Here is a 20,944-nt window from a genome sequence, read left to right on the forward strand (position 1 = left end):
AATTAAGCCAACCATTAGAGCATATGTTATTATGTTTTATCCTCATTATCTCAATTCTGAACACAAAACTTCTACTTCTAGAGATTCTAGAATGCATGATCATTCTTATGCAAAGTATTCTAAACCCTTTTTTCTTTCAGCAATTTTGATAAATCTAGGATATATAAGGGTGAATATGTGGCCAAAGGATGATCATAAAATTGAGATAATCCTTGAAATATTTTCACCATATAAAGTTTCTTATTGAGTTAACATGCTTGAGTAGAAAGAGATTCAAAAAGAATTAGAAGAATTGTTAGAGAGAGGTTTGATTAGACCCATCAGTTCTCCATTTGTGCTCCAATTCTTCTCGTTAAAAAGAAGAATGGGAAATATCGAATATGTATTGATTGTCATGCTTTAAAGTAGATACCTATGAAGAAATGATATCTGATACCACGAGTGAATGACTTGCTAGATAGGCTCAAGAAAGTATAAGTCTTTAACAAAATTGATCTCAAGTCTAGTTACCATCATATTCATATGGATAAAGGAAACATTATCAAGATTGCTTTTAAAACCCAAACCGGCCACTATGAGTTTTTAGTTATAATATTTGGTTTGACTGATTCTCTAGCTACTTTCAATGAAACAATAAAATAATCCTCATGAAGATGTGAACTGGGTGCCTGAGAAATATTTTCGTGCCTTCTCTGAGATCCTTTACTCTTTTCATCAAACCCGCTTGAGGGTAATTGCAAACTCAAGCAAGAGAGAATGTTATGATAATGTATTTCAAGCCCTCTTAAAATATTATTTTACCCTCTTAGATAATTTGGGGATTCCTAGATTATCTTTACATCATGTCAAATTATGTTAATATTATGGGTGATGCCTTTTCAAATATTATTGCATTTGGTGCACATTGATGTATGCTTGCAACTTCCTAGGTTGTTATAGTTGGTTTGTATGGCATGGTGATTCCTAGAGTACTTACAGCGATGAACATGTGTGTGATAATGGTTTGTATGACTATGGAATAATTATTTTACTAATTTATTGTTGGATAATTTATAGGTGATAAGGACTTGAAAGATTGAGGCAAAAACACACAAATTATTGTTTTTGGAAGGCATTCATAATTTTTAAGCATAGACTTGCTAACATTTATTTTTTAAAGCTTAAAAGCTTTTCCCTACCCCTAAGTAATATAATATTAAGAGCTCTCTATTTTGGGTAAAGAGAGTAACGTGTAAGAAAAAGCACAACTTTCATATTTTTGGAGGCTATGACCTATTATGAGATCAAAGAGGAGCCACTCTTTGCTTGTCCATTAGTTCTTGGTGGGCACCTCCAAGATGAGGATGAAGAGCTATAAGAACAAGCATGTGGCAACTATATATCAAGGTTAAGGACCTTAGTGTAGTGGAGGTCATTAAAGTTCTTTATTTAGAGATGCATCTCCATGGTGGTGGTAAGGGGTGTGGGCCCATCTATGTATGGGAAGTTGTAGGTAGGCCCTTTCCCTTCCATGTGTAGGAACTTATGCTAGACCATCTTCTTTTGATTGGCCATGAACGTGGGGCCAATGCAGACTTCTCTAGGCATGACCATGTATTCTCACCACATTTGGTGATCACTAAGGAGATAGGGCATGCACCACTTGGGTTAGACTACTATGTGACTTGCGGTGGCGCGCGGCTAGGTAATCTCTAGGATCAACAAAGTGCTAGCCTCTCTGGTGTGCCGTGGGGTGGTCAATCTTCCACTGTGCAAATATGTGATTCATGTGTTGATTCACTAGATGGATTTTGGCCACGTCAAAGGGTGTATCCAAGTGGTTATGGAGTTTACCTTGGAATGTGAGACCCTGCATGTTTGGCAGGTATGTAAGTTGTTGTTCCTGGAATCAAGGACCCTAGGGTCTTTCCTAAGATGTTGGTGGTGGTTCATGATTGATATCCATCCCCTTGTGGAATCGTTTGAGGATGGGAGGCTCGTGGATGTGGTTAATGAGGTGGTTTAGTTGTGATAGAAGATCGAGGCTTTGGGGTTGAGTGGTGGATATGGTAGATGTGGTAGAGGCTCCCATGGAAGATGTTACGGATATCTTGTCAGGAGGGTATGGGGGCGAGCTAGAGTTGGCCCAGTTAGAGAGGTTTTGGCTCTAGGGCACTTGCTTTTTTGCCCAAACTATCTAGAGAGGGGGCTTGATTGCCTTGCGAGGCTTCTTCTCTAGAAGAATGGGCTGCCCTAGGGTTTCTTTTGAGAACTTTTCAAGGTTATCCTCCTCATCCTCAGGCTCATGGGGGCCTTGGGGAAGAAATAGATGGATTGTGGGGAAGTCTCCATTTGTGTTTCTTCAGTTAGGGCTTGGGGATGTTAGGGAGACAATGCGTCATAAGGACGACTAGGATGGGTGAGGCACATGGGATGGGAGCCCTTTGTTAATAAGATAACAAAGGATCTTTGTGAGAATATGTAACTAATATTCCTTGCCTTCCAGATTCTTATAAGAGCTTCGGAGCTCAGTGGTGGTTGTGAAGTCTTCAACCAGAAAGCAGCTTAGCTAGGATTGTGAGGGACACCTAGTTGTGGTCCCAGCTGGTGAGTGAGGAAGATGAGCACACAAGTTGGTGGCACCCATGTCATCAAATTTAGCCCCATTTTAATTAGGCCATCATTGGTTATAAGGTACCAAAACTCAGCCGTCTCCCTTCCCACTGTGGAATTTAGATGGGTGGGTTGCGAGATGCAAGGCACTTTGTAGTACAAGATCCTCGGTGAGTGGTATCCAATGAAGCGACATGCTTGGACTTTTAACTTCCCCTAAATTGTCCATATTATGGTAGGACTTGATGTAATGTAGGGTACAAGGGAGATCCTCCCTACGTCCATAGGAGTTGTGGAAGGCCGTGAGGCTAACCTTGTCCACATAAGGGGCTACTTAAGGTAAATGGAATATGGCATGGCATTTTGCCAGGGTAGGTGACCCTAAAGAGATTTTCTAGGGGGGTTTTATTTTGGGCATGAAGTAGGTAGCCTTGGATGGTGTGGAACGTTTCAAAATCTAGGGAGCAAGAATCGTCAAAAACGTTTTTGGACTATTTGAGTGGAAGCTTTTGGACTTTTTGAGGGTGCTTTTGGGACTTTCAAGGAGGGTACCGCAACCAAACCCAAATGTATCGGCTTTTCCCTTTATGTGAGGAGTGATCTACCCACTCAGTGGAGGAGCCATAATAAGCAGTAAAAGGAGGGTGAGAAGTGTATTACCTTTTCTTACCGATTATTGAAAAGGATGGGGACATCGGCGTTTGTGTTGATTATCCCTTACCCAAATGTTAATAGCTGCTAAATGAGATACTTCTTTGTTATAGCTCATTCACAACCTCTCCATAACTCTACCATTCTAGAAAAACTAGAATAAACAACAATCATCATAGAAAATTGTAGCAAACTTCTTTGAATAGCATGCTGGACTAGGATAGTGTACACCACAATGTAACACGAGGTTCCCTCTAGGGCAGTATGTCCTCAGGAGTTGTCACAAGCTAGGGAGATGTGAGCTATGTAGCACACACATAGCTCACTAGTACACATAATGCATGGATGAGCATGAATAATAAGAATGGTGAGAACATAGATTGCACAATACACATCACACAATGCACAATAGATGAGACTCAAGTTGTAATTGTGTTAGCCCAAAATGATCCCCATCACACAATCTTGATATCCCTTTGTACAATTCCGCTTGGCCTTTGGGCTAGTCCAAGGGTGACCATCAAGTGGCCTTGCCTAACTACGGAGGCATGTAATGCTCATTAAGTTAGCACAAGAGATAAGTAGTGCACCATTATAGTGTTAGTGCAAGCAGTTCCATAGTGCTCTAGCCGTTGCCCAAGGTGTCAATGTAATGGGCTAGACTAGTCTAAAGTGACAATGCAATTGGTTGGACTGGTGTAAAAGACTAAAATGAACTATAGAGTGGGTAGTACAAGTAATATGAAATAGTTGGCACTTTTGTCAACTCTAAATGTGCACGTAGGGGGCAGTCGCTCGAAGTGGCTACAAATCACCCACCCCACTAATCAGTTCACCATCCTTGGTGAATTGCATAGAAAAGCCGATGGAGAGGATGAAGTGGCTGCCCATGAAAATTGGATGGGGATTGAGTGCAAAATAGATATTATAAGAGAGACGATGTGATGAACATGTTCAAGTATATATACAATAAAATGAAATACAATCCAATAGACTAAAACTATGAAATGTAACATTAACAAAACTGAACTAGAGTGGTAGGAGGATCCATGAAGCCATTCTGCCCTATAGATGGTGGTCCACTAGTATCTACACTATGACTCTGGGTCAGACCTATAAAAGGAGTTGCGCTTTGAGTTGGACTAGCAACAGCAGTGATGACCAATATCCATATCAACTATAGCAAGGCATGCCCTAGTAGACTAAAGCTCTGCCTCTATCATGGTGACATGATTATGTGATGCTGTGAGAGAGGACCTGAGAGTAACAACTTCATCAAAGTTGTGTCATAGTAGTAGTAGCCTATGTTAGCTCCGCTTGAAGACATGTTACTTCTTGAGAGTGTAGTTGCTTGGATGGTGCTATTGTTCATGATGTAGCTCTCCATATAACCTAGACCACTCCTCTAATAATAGGATGAAATAATCAGTCAGATACTCAGCGTAGATGCATGCCTCAATAATCACACGGGCACGTGTGGCACATGGAAGACCCAAAGTTTGCAGAGGGTTTGCAGAAGTCAGGTGAAGAAGAGCTCATTCCATTAGGGGTCTGAGTGAAATCTGTGATGATGTAAGTCGAAACATGGTTGCAAAAAATGCAAGTTAGCAATCACAATCATTGAGTGGACCAGGAGAGTCCTCATCCAGTGGTTCTATTGATAGACCATGGAGTGGTAGGCTGCCTCATAATACCAGTCCTGGAAATGTAGTTGGTACATCACATAAAGGCAAAGAGAAAGTGGTTGAGCCCCTTGGTATGCCTGATATTTCTGTAGGGCATTCTCTTGTTAATGGAGAGTCTAGTGACTTGGAGATGAGCCTTGATGAGGATCTTGGGATTCCATCAAATGAGGACACATGGCATGAAGAAGGCTATGGAAGCCATGAACGCAAAGTTACAAAGATCTGAAAGAGTAAAAAACCATGTGCAAAGGATGACTTATGATGGTTATGTGGCACATCATTATGCTTATATGGAAAAACTTGTGCAGGTTGTAGAACCCACATGTTTTGATGAGGCTATTGGAAATGTGTGTTAGGAGAATGCTATGGATGAGGAGATGGATGCATTGTATGGAAATGAGACTTGGGATTTGGTGCCATTTCCTGAAGACAAGAAAGCTATTAGTTGTAAGTGGGTGTATAAGGTGAAACATAATAGTGATGGTAGCATAAGCAGGTACAAGGCTAGATTGGTAGCCAAAGGATATGCGTAGACCTGGGATTGATTATGAGGAGACATTTTCCGGCAACTATGAGAGTTGTGATTACAGTGGCTACAGCTAAAGGCTGGTTTTTAGATCAGATGGATGTAAAAAATGCATTCTTGCATGGTGACTTGCAAGAAGACGTGTATATGGATCAACCACCTGGTTTTGAGGATATAGGTCACCCGGAGTATGTATGTAAGCTTCATAAGGCTTTGTATGGGCTGAAACAAGCTCCACAAGCATGGCATGACAAGATTATTGAGTATCTGACAAGATTGTTGAGTATCTTGTCACTATTGGTTTTCATATGGTAGATGCAGATCACTCTTTGTATGTGCGCAAGAGTAATAAGGGTATTGTGATCATCACCATATATGTAGATGATCTTATTGTTGGGGGTGACAATTTGGATGAGATTGAGCATGTGAAAAGTCTTCTCAAAAGGAAGTTTGAGATGAAGGATTTGGGAGATCTACGCTACTTTTTGGGAATTGAGGTCATTCGCACACCTAATGGTATTTGGTTGTCACAAAGACAATATGTATTAGACATGTTGTCCAAGTATGGGATGGTTGATTGTAAGTCAATCTTGGTGCCATTAGATCAAAATGGCAAGCTTAGTGCGGATGCAAGTTATGTGTTGGAGGATCCCACTATGTACAGGAAGATTGTGGGGAGTTTGATGTATGTCACAATCAGCAGGCCAGATTTGAGTTACACTGATGGCTTAAAGAGCTAGTTTATGTAGGTTCTGCACAAACCATATCTTGACAATGTGTGATGCAAACTTCGGTATTTGAGGGCCACTATTGATTATGCATTGTTTTATGCAGCAGGTGTACCATTGGAGCTATATGGGTACACATATGCATATTGGTTAGGTAGCATCTCAGATAGGAGATCTACCAATGGATTTATGTTTTCATTGGGGAGTGTTGCTATGACATGGAGCAGCAAGAAGCATCCCACAATTGTCTTATCAAGTATAGAGGCAGAGTAAAGAGGAGCTGCAGTGCCACCGTATCCCACAATTGTCTTATCAAGTATAGAGTTAGAGTAGAGAGGAGCTGCAGTGGCACCGTGTGAGGTAGATTGGTTACACAAGCTAGATTTGGGGTTGGATGTGGAGAGAAAGATTTGTTGAGATTCAAGCTCGATGTCAGTGTGAGCCAGCTATGCTATGTGCTAGCATGTTAGGTAGGAACATGTGTGAGACAGAAATGACCGCGTGTCCAGCTGGTCATAGTGTGTGGACATTAGCTAGGGTTAGATGTGTGTGGACACAACTCATAGTGTTGTGTGTATTATGGATTATGGCATTATGCATTGTGTGAGAAGGGAGATGGCTTCCCTCTATGGTTAGGGTTTGCAATATATATTAGGGTTTGCTCCTCTGTGTGTGTCTCCTCACCCTCTACCGTTCTTTCAACATGGTATCAGAGCCTTGTGCTGTCTATTAGGGTTTATGAGTGAGTGAAGAAGAGAAGAGGGAGAAGAAGCCGTGAAGAGAAGCTGTGAAGCTTGCCATTGATGCTGTGAAGCTTGGAGCACACCGAATACTATTAGATCTGAGAGCTTGGTACCGAGTAAGGTCTTCTAAACATCCTTGAGCGGATTGCAGGTGATTCAGGCAAAAACAAAGCAATTTAGAGAAACTCAAAGCAAAACAAATTTCTAGTTTTTGAAAGCTTTCCACCATTAAAGCTTGGAAGCACTGATGTATGGTGGAAATACATGTAAATTTGGCAAAAGACACATGTATCTGACAATGAGAGATGTATTGGCAACTCCTATGCAAGCCCTACTGTGATTTTGGAGCAATTTGAATGCATTTAAATGTGTGAAAAATTCTGGTTTTTGAGCTCTCACAAAACAGAGAAAAGGAGGTCAAGATTTGATGCATTTGGAGCATATTTTTGGCAAAAATCCAAGCATTGACTGGTTGCACACATACCCAAGTGTGTTGGGGACTTGAATACCTCAGCAATTAACATTTCAATCACTCCCAAAGGCCCCTACAGCAGGCGGCGCAGCTCCAACAGAGAAACAGGGCAAAAAATTGCTCATTTTGAAGCGAGGAGATTACTACTTGGTTGCTTGGTATATTTCACAATTGCTTTAGCAATTGGTTGCTACACACATTAGAGAAGAGGGCTATGTGATTGGTTTGATCAATTATGCTTAATTGAGCTAGGAATGAGTTGATTAAACAGGTTGTCCACTGGTTGCAGAGAAACAGAGCAATTTTAATTGAACAATTAATCTTTGGTCTTATACAATTGGACAAATTCCTCTTACATGGAGTTAGTGGACACTATTGCTTGAATGCATGGTTGCTCAATTTGGACAAATATTGAAGAAATTAGAGCCATTTTACTACTGGTTTTTTTGGTTTTTTCCAAAATAGAGAAAGGGGTTTTCAAAAATTGATATGTACACATGTCAGATGGTGTTGATACTCTACATTGAGGTTGTTTAGGTGTCAATGAAAGTTGCCCATACTTGATTGCACCACTACATTGTGATTTGGAGCCTTGGAAGGCGCATCAAAACAGGGTATCTCGAACTGCGTGAGCTAGTTCATTTTGGATGTGTACAGGTTGATTTTCTACATCAAATTTGAAGATTTGTGGCTACATTGGAGTATCAGGAACACTCATTGGAGTGTGGTTGAGCTGAGGAAGGCTTGGTTACAGATTTGGAAGTGTACGCAAGGTGTTTTTGCATTGAGCAAACATGTCGGATAATCCAGTTCAGATTGTTGGTGAAAAGTTGGATAGGAAGAACTTCCAGGCATGGAAGTACAGGATCAAGAGTTTCTTGAAGGGAAAAGGTTTTTGGAACCTCATTACAGAGCCAGAGCTACCTCGACAACCTACATAGCAACAGGTTATTGCTCATAAGCAATGGTCAGAAAGAGCATTCAAAGTGCTGCATTATCTGTCTATATGTATTTCTAATGCTATGCTCATACACATACATGATGTTGAGAATCCCAAAGATGCATGCGATACTTTGGTAAAGATGTTTGATACAGACACAAGTGCTCGCAAGTCTCAGTTTTGCGACAGCAGATACATAATGTGAAGCGGAATAAAAGGAGCATCCATGATTATGTGCAAGAAATAAAGAAGTTTGCAGATGCATTGGCAACAATAAATGCCCCCATGCCTGATGATGATTTGGTGGATATTACCTTGCGTGGTCTTGGCAAGGAATATAAATCTTTTGATACATCTATCTCAGTGAGGAGTACAGGTTTACCAGACTTTGATGAGTTGGTTTCACTCTTGCTTGTTGAGGAAATCAAACTCAGTGATTCATTTCTGGATGCATCTACTAGCCATGATGATAATGGCAGAAATCAGGCTTTCTATTCGCAGAGAGGTTTTAGAGGCAGGGGAGATTCACATCACGTGGACGTGGTGGTAATGGTCGTGGATGGCAGGACAGGTCATCACAATAGAATTTTCAGCCTTCATATGGTGCTAGAGGTGGTCGTGGATATGCACCTCAGAGAGACAAAGCTAAACCCCCGTGGTAGAGGACGTTGGCAAGGCCAACAGACATCTATGCAAGATGTGGAATGCCATTATTATGGCAAATATGGTCAAGGATTACAGGTTCGTTTCAACGAGCATGGTTGCTTCGTTGAGGACTTCAAACATGGTTGTAGAGTCATTGCTAAAGGCAAGAAAGAAGGCAGGTTGTTTAAGCTGGATGCTGGAATTCCTGAGTTAAAATCAGCCATGTTCTCTAAGAGCAGGAATGTGGTATAGGACTTTGATATGTGGCATAAGAGGATTGGACATGTCAATATACAAAGATTAAAGAACATGAAGACAAGAGGCATTGTCAGTGGATTGCCTAGATTCAAATACGATGGGAATATGCATGTTTGTGAAGCCTGTGAGTTTGGGAAGCAGGCAAGGTTGCGGTTGCAGGTACATGGTTAGTACAGCGCCAATATGCATTGGATATGTTGGCAAAGTATGGCAAACAGGGTGTAAGCCTATGAGTACACCTTTGGAGCAAAATGTGAAGTTGCGGGCTGATTATGGCAATTTTTTGATGATCCATCGATGTACAGAAAGATGGTTGGTAGTCTCATTTACATAACTATCACACGCCCAGATTTGAGTTATGCTGTGGGGCTAGAAAGCCAGTTTATGCAGAGCCCCAGAAAACCACATTTGGATGCAGTGAGACGCATCATGCGATATGTGAAGACCACTGCACATTATGGTCTACTTTATGAGAGTGGTAAACGCTTGGATATACATGGCTACACAGATGCTGATTGGGCAGGTAGCTCATATGACAGGAGGTCTACTAGTGGTTATGCTTTTACACTTGGAAGTGCCGTGGTGAGTTGGAGTAGCAAGAAGCAACCTACAGTTGCTTTATCTAGTACAGAGGCTGAATACAGGGGTGCAGCCATTGCTACTTGTGAAGCTATATGGTTAAAGAGTCTCTTGGCAGATTTGGGTGAGCCTATTTGATGGCAAAGTTGTCATTCATTGTGACAACATGAGCAATATACAGTTGGCCAAGAATCCAGTGTTTCATGCGAGGACCAAACACATAGAGGTCCATTATCACTTTGTCAGAGAGAAGGTGCTGGATGGTACAGTTGATCTACAGTATGTGAAGACTGATGAGCAGGTGGCTGATATCTTTACCAAGCCACTTAGCATCAGGGAGAAGTTTGAGTACTTCCGTACTATGTTGGGAGTACATGGGATGAGCTTGAGGGGGAGTGTTGAGAGCCTTGATATCCCAAGCTCATCTACATCTTCATCGGCAGCAGTACATCATGAGCTTGAGAGGGGCTGTTGAGATTCAAGCTCGATGTCAGTGTGAGCCAGCTATGCTATGTGCTGGCATGTTAGGTAGGAACATGTGTGAGACATAAATGACCGCGTGTCCATCTGGTCATAGTGTGTGGACATTAGCTAAGGTTAGATGTGTGTGGACACAACTCATAGTGTTGTGTGTATTATGGATTATGGCATTATGCATTGTGTGAGAAGGGAGATGGCTTCCCTCTATGGTTAGGGTTTGTAATATACATTAGGGTTTGCTCCTGTGTGTGTGTCTCCTCCCCCTCTACTGTTCTTTCAACAAGATTGTCATATATTGTGACAATCTTAGTAGAATATAGCTGGCTAGGAACCCAGTTTTCCATGCATGGACTTCATCACTCAGGGAGAGAGTCTTGGCAGGCAATATCGACTTGGCCTACGTCAGCACACAGGATCAAGTCGTTTTGACATCTTCACGAAGGCCTTGGGAGCTAAGAAGCTCTGCAAATTTCGAGATATGCTTGGAGTTCATGAGCTGAAGTTGAGCTTGAGGGGGAGTGTTGAGATGTCAAGCTCAACATGAGCTAACACTCTCACGAGGAACCTATATAACCATTCAACATTTACATCACTGGCGGGTTTGGTAGCTAGCACTGACATATCTTCAAAAGAGATTCTATAGCTGGACTACACCGAATAGTCTACCCCTACCCACTCCATTTAGCATGTTCACATTATGGACCACTTGTATATACTCTATTATGTGTGTTAGTCACTTTATCTTATTTTTTATAGACCTCATTTGTTGTGTGAAGAAGAATTTTCAGCCTCTCACCTTGTGTGTTCTCTTCTAGGATTTGTGTGAGTGTGTGTGTGCTTGCAAGAGCTCAAGATCTCTTCTCTCCTGCATCTTTTCAAGTTATCCCACGTGAGCTATCAAAGCCTTGTTATACTTTTGTGATATAAAAGGGGTCACTTTCAATCAATGGAATCAGGCAAACTCTCAAACCTCTTTATGAGTACAAGTCTTAATCTTGTAACCTAATTATGCTTGAGTGTAAAGCTTAATTAATTTAGTTTATTCGTCATTATGATCGTTCTTATATATCATCCACCCTAACTTAGCTTAGCACCAATCACATATAATTAGTATAGGATTAATTCACTCTCACCATCACTATCTCCATGTGATCTTAGATCCTCAAGTTCTATAATAGACCCCTAGACTTGTCCATGTTGTATAAACCCCCCTCCTGTCCATGCAAGTGTGCTTTTCCTGCATCTTCAAGCAACTTAATGTCTTTGCCTATAACATTCTATCTAGATAAGCACTAAGACCTAAGGAAAGGACTCTGAGAGTGCAATGAATACACCCTGGGAAGCCCTTGCACCATAGAAAGAGTGCAGGAAGTAGCCAATGTCATGGGGCCTTGCCTCACTGCACTTGGGAGTATAAACAACTCAAACTGAGAGGTCCTAGAATTGCATAAATAGGATGTGTCACTCACCTCATTGATTGCTTGTGCTCAGATTCTCATAGGAGAGCTTGTAACCATGCAGCCACACTCCAAGCTCCTCTCCAACGTCGTCTGCTGTGCCCGCTACCATACTCCAATGGAAGCTCGGCCATCCTCTCTCAATCACACACTCACTCTCTCACACACATGCAAGCAAGCACACAAGAGCTCAAACATGCAAGAGGCAAGCAAGAAAGCAATAGCATAAGAGTATAGAGAAGAAGGGCACTCTCTTGAATTAGCATCAAAGAATGAATGGTCACTATACACAATGACCCTTATCTTAGTCCATAGCCTTCACACCTTGGGCGTCCATACTTAAAAAATAGCTCCATGGCTATCCGTGGCCGCCTAGGCTTATATAATCTAAGAATGCAATCCCCATTATTAATCCTGTGGCATGCCTTTCATAGACAAGCGATGATCGCACATGTAAAATACACAATGATGTTCAAGAGGTGTCTGATGAGGGTTAACATGCCCCCCTTCCTGATGCAGATTCCATCCTCAGAATATGTCGATGAAGATTTTTTGAGGCTGTTGTTGGATGCATGAAATGTCGGAGGTCCTAGAAGGTTTGCAAACGACCATGGTACCACAATAAGGTGCATTTAAGCATAATGCAAACACCAATCATGCAGTGAGGAATGATATTTGTTGACTGGTCAATTTTTCTAGTTAAGACAAGGGTACTATGAAGCTTGGTCCAAATTTGATCTAAGCTAAGAAGGAGCTAAAGCATGCCTCAGGTTATCACCTTAGTCTTGACACACTATGCTTTGGTGAATCCATCTCTATCTAATATCTAGCCTCCTGAATGAAACTACTAATTGATTATTATTAGGTTTCTTTTTTATTTAAAAAATAGAAAAGTAGGGCACACCCTGCAAAGACCCAAGAAATGGTCCAGAGACCTCATACAAGAGTATCTAAAAACCGCTAAGTACCTCCACAATGATGTTTTTTTTAAAGGCCCTTTATTGATAGATTTTTAGCCACAAGGTCCCATCCCATGGAAATCAAGGCTACGGTCTCAAGGCTTCATCTCACTAAGAGCCAAAAGTCCTACCTAGAGATTGCACATGGCAATGGTTATCTTCTTGTGGGGGTTTTTTTTTTGCTTTGTTTTTTTGTTTGTGGTTTGTTTTTTTTTATAAACTAGTGTCACCTTACAATTCACCTAGGAGGCTCTATTCTAACTAACTAAAGAGGGTACACTAAGGAAGGTGGATTACTTGGCATACTCCTTGGGCATACTCTAAGGTTGATCTCAGGATAGATGGAACTAGGACCAAACCCTAAATATTACCAAGTAATAAAAGTAGAAAATTGATAGACTAGATACCTAGCAATGTATGTAAGAACTCAAACAAAAGTAAATGGAGAATCGCAAACAGTAAACAAAAGGTGTGGATGGGTTACATTACACCTGGGCAATGAGAAAAATTATGTCCATATTGAGGTTGCACATCCACCATATGTTGTAATTATGGATCTGGTCTACATCATAGCACCTCAATAACCTGTAAATCATACTATCTAGCAAGCTCATCTGGTTAGATAACCATAGGGCATAAGCATTCTCTGATTCTTGTGAGTTTGACTTTCCCCCTCACTAGAGTGTTCTCCATATATATATGTGTCCTCCGATCTACTAGCTAATGGTCTAAGTGCCTCCTCACTATGATAAGGCATGGGTACTATAGGTAAGTTAGCTAAGTAGCTACCGTGAGTTAAGTTATCTACGAAATCAACCACTGTACCTGAGAAAAAATAAGGAAGTGGAAATGCATATGCCATATCTAATGGTGTAAGTCCATAAGTTCTCGGCCTCCTCCACTACTCTGCAAGTTGTTCCTATTCAGTTCTATCTTGTTGGGGTCCTCCCATTGGGTAACGAAACACTCTCATGACCGTGTCGTTGTGGTGTCTCTCCTACCATGGACTGTGATAGTCCTGTCCCATAGCACCTAAAATAAGTTCTACATTGCCAACATAAGTGGGATGCTACGTACAACATGTGATTCCTACAGGTAATGCATGCTGCAAGGGAATAGAACTATAGGTAGAACAGGTCCACAAAGGTGGCTCCATAACATCTCTCTCCTAGTGGTGCATAAAAATAGTGTGAGTGGGTCTAGAATGGGAGACCATTATCTAGCCACATACCTTACTTGTCTACATTCAAAAGTTTACATAACAAGTTCCATCTCTCTTCCTCCATTACAAAACTAGACTGCCCCCAAGAAATATGGTATCCCAGTTGAATGTAGGCTTCCATCATGGCTTCAATAGTACATCCTCTAGGAGTTTGCTTTTCCAACACATCCCCCTTTTTTGACCAGATTTTGTTTGTAGGCCTTGTCCCAACTGGATTCTCTATAAATGCCACAAATGTGTGGTCCACTTGCTTATCCTTGAGACCAGATCTAACTTGTTTGGGCTTCAAATCCAAACCAGTACAAACCTCTATCATATCAATCATGTGTTAGGTTTCTCTAGTATGCATGACAGTCCCCAAAAAGATAGAGAAATCAAGTGATGCCATTTTTGCAGCCTCTGAATTAACTAACCCATCCCATCTTTATCCAACAAGTGATGCCATTTTTGCAGCCTCTGAATTAACTAACCCATCCCATCTTTATCCAACTTGTTCACATAGACTATAGACCAGCACATGTACACACTCTTATGCATCAATTCTGTCACATCAAAACCAACAGAGGATCCATTCTAAAACACAATGCAATTCCTAGTAATCCAAATTTCCATGGGTGACAGGCTCTGATAATGCTAAACAAAGTATCTGTAACCTGATCATTAGGTGTCCATTTCCCCAGAATCTAGTCACCCCAATAACCCTTAATCCCTATGCAATGTTCAACCCACTTGCCAATTCTACCCCAAGCTCCTTTGAGAGATGGAGTCCCAAAAAGCATGCTTTCCATCCTCCAATGTAGTTTTGCAACATCCACTAGTAAAGTTTTTATTATTATTTTAATCCCAATAGGTAGGGCCCACGTACAATCTCTCCATAGAAAAACTTGAAATTTGACAAGAATATGGCTCTCCCACAGGTCCTTCCATTTCCTCTTCCAACAAATAGGGCTGCAGCTCACCCTCAAGATTCTGTTACAATATTCCACATTAATTTCCCCCTTAGTTCCACATACAAATCCCTAGTTTTTCCCTTTAACAGTTTGCCCCATTAAACCAAGCCTAGTCTTTTATCCAACAAGCCTCATCATATGCAATAGAAAACCACCCCATCTGAATCTGCACCAACACCTGCCACCTCAATACATCTCTTTCCCTAGCATACAAGTCAAATTCTAGCTCCAATTGCTCAAGTTCCTTCCACCCCATAGCATCCTAGTCCCAATAATTTGCCAATCTCCTTAACCCTTTATTGTTCATTTTTTGTTATTGAGCAAGTATCCAAAAGACCTAGGGGGGGGGGGGGTTGAATTTGTGAGACCACCATAGCCCCAAACTAAGCATTGAATTTCGTGAGACTCTACACTCCCCATCCCAAGTCATTAGACTCAAAACTTCCTTCCATTTATTGCTCAGCATCCTACACAAAGGGGAACCCACCACTTTCAAGAGAACAGTTTGTCCTTCCATCCCAGACCCTACCAAGTGCCTTTTGACTAGACCAAGGACATCTCCACAAGCTCTCTTACCATCACTGTCCATGTTTCTTCTTGATGCAAACATTTGGGGAGCAGCATGGCAGTCCTTGTTGCAAGGGTTTGAGTTGGTAAGTGCAAAATACCAGTCCCCCCTTCACTCTTAGGTGCAGACAACTTATCCCAAGCAAGCCAGGCTAGAACTCTCCTATTAACTTTGTCATTCCTCCACAAAAAGTCCCTAATAGGGCCCACTATTTTTTTCTAATGGCATTTTCCAAATTATAGCACAAGACACAAAAACATTACACAAGCATTCATCACAATGTTGCATCCCGCAATTCTGTCATGAAAAGGGATTCTACCTCACACCCCCACCTCTCCAATTCAAAATCATTGTCCTCAGTGAGACTTATAATTTTGGATTTCTGAATATTACACCTAGAACTAGAAGCTTTTGCAAATTCCTATATGATGGACAAAGCCAACCTCATATTATTGTTGTCGGCTTTCAAAAACAACAATGAATCATCACAGCAAAGCATCGAATAATTAGTTGCTCATTGTTTCTCAGCTTCAATCCAGTTAATCTCCCTTTTATACAAGCATCTTCCAAGGCCACTATCAGAGGATGGGAAGCAATGGTAAACAAGAGGGGGGCAAGAGGGCAACCTTGCCTCACAGACCTATTAATTTCAAACCCTCCAACCACTCTCCCATTCAACAAGACAAGACATTAGATTGACCTCCCCATGTAAGAGTGTAAATAGTCCCAAAACCAAGTTTCTTCAACACTCTTGCCACAAAGGACTAGTGAACTCTATCATAGGCTTTTTCTAAGTCCAGCTGGCAGCATGACACATTTCTGTTGAGTTTTGAGAGCCACATCTCTCCCCATCATAGCTGCAAGTATATTGTCATATATTGATATGTCCTTGATAAACCCATACTGTTTCTTAGAGATGACCTCTTGTAGAATAGGAGTGATCCTAAGGGTAATAACCTTGGCAAGAATTTTATAAATGACAGTTAATAGGGTAATGGGTCTCCAATGACCAAATCTACTACTACAGGCAGTTTATCCACAAGTATCAACTTCACAAGTCCCTCTTTAAAATCTTTATTTAGAGAGCCAGAATTAAAATCCTTACATACTTCCAAACTATGTCCCTTAAAGATGGCCAAAAGGTAATAAAGAACTCTACAGACAGACCATCCCATCTCGGGGCTTTCTCTCTACCCAGCTTCAGGTGAGCCACCAGCATTCCTCAATATCCACTTCTCTCTCTAGCCATCTGGGCCTTATCAGGATCCAGAGTACGGTTGACCAGCCCAAGCAATTTATTTTTAGCATGGAACCTTCTATGAGAACAATCCTCTTCAGACTAAGAGTAGAGCCAATAAATTCTACCCACTTTTTAGCAATTTGCTGAATACCCTCCAGCTATTGCCCACTCTCATCTATGATCCTCCCCACCACTTCCCTACTGTTTTTCCCCTTAGTGAGTTTGAATAGATATCTTTTAGGTTTTCTTTTATTGTTGAATGTTCTCCATTTTACCCAATTCTCCTCATTTCTAGCGCACTTCTCATCCTCCTGTTTCAGATTAGATTGACACCTAAAATATTGATTAAATTTGTCATCTGTGAGTTTATCAATCTGTCTCTTCTTTTTAAGATTTTCCAGTTACATTGACCAATTCTTCCTTTCATTTCTTCTCTCCTCAGCTCTCAGCTTCCCAATAGCTTTAATGATTCCTTGCATCTCATTAGCAAAAGACCTCCACGAGCCTTCAACCATTCCTCTCCTTTTTAATCTCCCAATGGCTTCTTCAGTATAGTCAATAAAAAGATCATCTTTTAGCAACAAATTATTGACCCTCAACTTCCTAGTAGGGAACTGGTTTAGTTTAGTTTCCTCCCAATCAAAAGAGTGCTAGCCCCATTTCAGAGGCATGTGATTTGATAGAGCAATGCTAGAATCCATATATACCCTCAAAGTATGAGGAACCCAAGAAGCTTGCTGATTAAAGAAGACCCTGAAGAGGAACTAATATATTACAGACTAAAATATGTGTGTCCAGGATCATCCCTCCAATCCCCCAAGTTCCATCCATCCACCAGACCCATTTTTCCTCTTAGCTCATCTCACTTCTCTTTCTCTTGACCCATCAAAGTGGTACTCCCCCCACATCTATCTATTTGTCTCTCAACCATATTCAAATCTCCCAAAATGATGTAGTGACTCTGAATGTTCAAACTAACAATCTAGTCCCACATCCTACTCCTAATCTTATGATTATGGGCTCCATAGATGTTAACTATCCACACTTTCTCCCCATCGACTTGAATCTCCACTACCAAAATCCTACCATTAGGGTGATTGGCCACAATACTAGGGTTCATATCACTTTTGATAATAGTCATTACACCACTATAACCAATCTTTACCCCTCCATATATTACTGACCAATTCTTAAACCTATCTTCCTAAAGATTTTAGGCCCAAAAAGATTATGTTCTTGAATAGCCATAATGGATAATCCCCACTCTTTAACTTAGCCCCAAAAAGCAGCATTCTTTCTTTTATCCTTAATACCTTGACGTTCCATGTGCAACCAAAAATATATACAGACTTATTCATAACAAGGCAGTTTTAGGTACCATGTCCACTTCCTCCACCCCCCTTTGCCCATCATCCTCCTTCTCAATCATTTTCCAAGCCTCCTCTACTTGATAGTCAAATCTTTGTACAGAAGATGTACCACTATCCTCTTCTCTTAAGGGACTATATGGGTTTGAATCTATCAAAGGACTCAAACTAGACTTATTCCCCTCCCTCCCTAGTTTGGAATGAGTTCTTCTTGCCTCATCTTTAATTTGTCTAATATTAGCTTTCCCTTTTGTCTTAACCCACTCTCCTTCTAAATGCATTCCTTCCCCTTTACATACTTTATCTTTCCCTTTCCCTTCTTTTGCCTGGGTTGCAATAGACTCCACCCCCTTAGCACAGTTTTCCTCACATGTTTCCCCTACTTCTTTTTCACCCCCATCAAATTTTGCATGCAACAATCCTGCACAATTTTTGGCTATGTGCCCAAAGCCCCCGCACCTAAAACATGCTCTAGGAAAAGGGCCAAATTTGAGACCTAGTTTTAGTTTTCCTAGATGACCTAAGTTAACCTCTATAGTTTTAGGGGTTTCCACTTTAGTATTCCAAGATATGCACACACTGTTCGCCTGCTGATGACCCCCAACGTCATTGCTTGGAAGGTGTAGAATAGGGCCCAAGGCACATGCAATGTCCCGTAATGCAGGTCTATAGTTTTAGGGGTTTCCACTTTAGTATTCCAAGATATGCACACACTGTTCGCCTGATGACCCCCAATGTCATTGCTTGCAAGGTACATAACAGGGCCCAAGGCACATGCAATGTACGTAATGCAGGTCTAAGCCAAGGAGGAAGCCCAGTAATTTCTACCCACACTGGGCAGGCCTCTTGAAGACTTTTGTTTACATCAAACAAGGGATCAAAGGAAACAAATGCACCAACCTATGCCCCATAAAGAGAGGAGAGGAGTATTTGCAAATAGTTCTGATATAGACTGACCCTTGATGATTGAACAAGACGTTAAAGAACCCTTTGCCTAGGTAAAACACATTCGAGACCACCCTATCATGAAATATATCCTCCTGTAACTACTTACCCCCACCTTAGCTTTAGCAGGGGGCTTACTCGGCCAGAAGATAATAACACTACATAGAGAGAAGAGCCCAATTTGATTCCTTATCAATTCTGGGTTAACTTTCATGCATACTTTCCCTTGATTCAACGACTGTTTGCTAAGCCTCTCGTTGATCCAGTAGTCGAACGTTCTTCTTCTTCACTCTCTCACCACCTTCGTCTTTGCGCGGACGCTTCATCTCCTCTTGTGTTGATCTAGTGGGGAATGTTCTTCTTCTTCACTCTCTCACCACCTTCGTCTTTGCGCCGACGCTTCATCTCCTCCTGTTGCTCAAGCTCCCAATCCCCCCAATCGTCTGCATGATCCACCACCTCTTGCAACGAGGGATTAGCCATCTAAGGCGTGCATGCATGCATAAGCTCCCCTTGATTTACGGGGGCATGCGTCCCAAACTCACTAGTACCGCCCACTAGAATAATAACCCCTAAAGAAAAACCCACCCCTCCACCTCACCACGCCACCGCCTGCTGCCCAGAATGAACGGTCATTATCCATGGCCAATGATGTAATGATCTATGTAGATCATGGCAAGGAGAGCTGCATATGATATGGGTAGATTCAATGATTTTTTATAGATGATGGATAGGAGGGCAGTGGGTATTTTGGTGCTGGTGGGCGTGGCTACGGCTGGGGGCATTGCTGCAGTGCACCGGTTGCAGGAGCAGGAGCGGCAGACCATGCGAGGCGGCATTCTCAAGGACCAGCGCCTCCTGGAGCTCAAGCGCCAGCAGCGCCGCCAGGAGGAGGAGTTCAGGCTCCTCGCCTCTGCTGATAAGTCCCCCTCCACTTAGGGTTTTTTTCCATAGATTTATTATTTATTAGGGTTTCTCTTTTACCACAGCATCAACGGTTGTAACACATCCTGAGCTTGGAGAGCTGTGGGTGATGCACACATAAGGTTTCAGTTCTATTCTTTCATGTACAAGGAATATCTACTTTCAGGGATAATGTCTGTGTTATACATAGCTGAAATCTGCAGTCATGGAAAAGGAGGTCGTGGTTAAAATCTGCAAAAATGACAAAGAAGGTTTTATTGCCAAAAATTTTCTTTTGGCACTTTGTTTCCATTTTTATGATCTTCAGTTTACACATGGAACCTATGCAACACTTTTTGGTCTCATAGACCCATTGTGTCTTCAGTAGACGTTAATGAAATGTTCCTTTCTTTCATTCTTTCTCTCTGTGCATGAGCACACGCATATGCGCACGTGCAGCATGCTATATATGGACGTTCAAGGTGGCCAACTCATTCATAATTAGATTCTTATCATCTTTTCTTGGCCATTACTTTCAAACTGATGTTATCACATGGGTTGTGGTTATGATTGTGGATGAGAAAATTGCATGGGAGCATGTGGTGCACTTGTAGGAGGATAAGTCGCTTTAGAGATCGGTTAGCCACATTGGGCACCTGTGAAAAAATAAATTGGCTTGAGAGATTAGAGTTTACGAATTTACAAAAGGGTGGTGCATGCAATGTGTAGTACTTCCATATCGATAAAGGGTTGAGCCTAGTCAAGTTTGCTTATTGAGGGTACTGAGAGAGTACGTCAAAGTGCAAGCGCTGTGTTCCTTAACATGCTTGCAGGTGCTGATCCAGCACGCTTCACAGGGTTAAGAGGTGGTGGCTTGGCTGTGTATCAATGGATGTGCATGCAACCAGTCCATTTTCCTGTGCGTGCACACTGTATTTAGATCCTAGATGTGTTGCGCAGCACGCTTCAAGTAGAGTACATATATGGAGACAGCGGATTAAGGACCACATTTAATGTATCAAGTATGAGCATAC

The 20,944-nt window shown here is 41.6% G+C and overlaps 1 protein-coding gene and 1 pseudogene across 1 annotated transcript; one reads left to right on the plus strand and one right to left on the minus strand.

The window, feature by feature from the left end:
• The window catches only part of LOC147608292 (uncharacterized), a 33,747-nt pseudogene extending 14,257 nt beyond the window's left edge, over window positions 1–19,490 (minus strand).
• Window positions 19,491–19,578: 88 nt separating this feature from the next.
• LOC147608293 (uncharacterized) lies at window positions 19,579–20,322 on the plus strand. Its single transcript, XM_086789246.1, has one exon. The coding sequence runs from the start codon at window positions 19,731–19,733 to the stop codon at window positions 19,944–19,946; it is 216 nt and encodes a 71-aa protein (XP_086645372.1). The 5' UTR covers window positions 19,579–19,730; the 3' UTR covers window positions 19,947–20,322.
• Window positions 20,323–20,944: the final 622 nt, after the last annotated feature.

The sequence above is a fragment of the Cibotium barometz genome, chromosome 53 (genome assembly GCF_041138505.1).
Source record: "Cibotium barometz isolate CiBa-2024 chromosome 53, ASM4113850v1, whole genome shotgun sequence".
NCBI classification, from domain to species: Eukaryota; Viridiplantae; Streptophyta; class Polypodiopsida; order Cyatheales; family Cibotiaceae; genus Cibotium; species Cibotium barometz.

Bases quoted from the DNA above. Each gene is read 5' to 3' on its own strand.
- LOC147608293 (XM_086789246.1), top strand. From the start codon at position 19,731: ATGATGGATAGGAGGGCAGTGGGTATTTTGGTGCTGGTGGGCGTGGCT.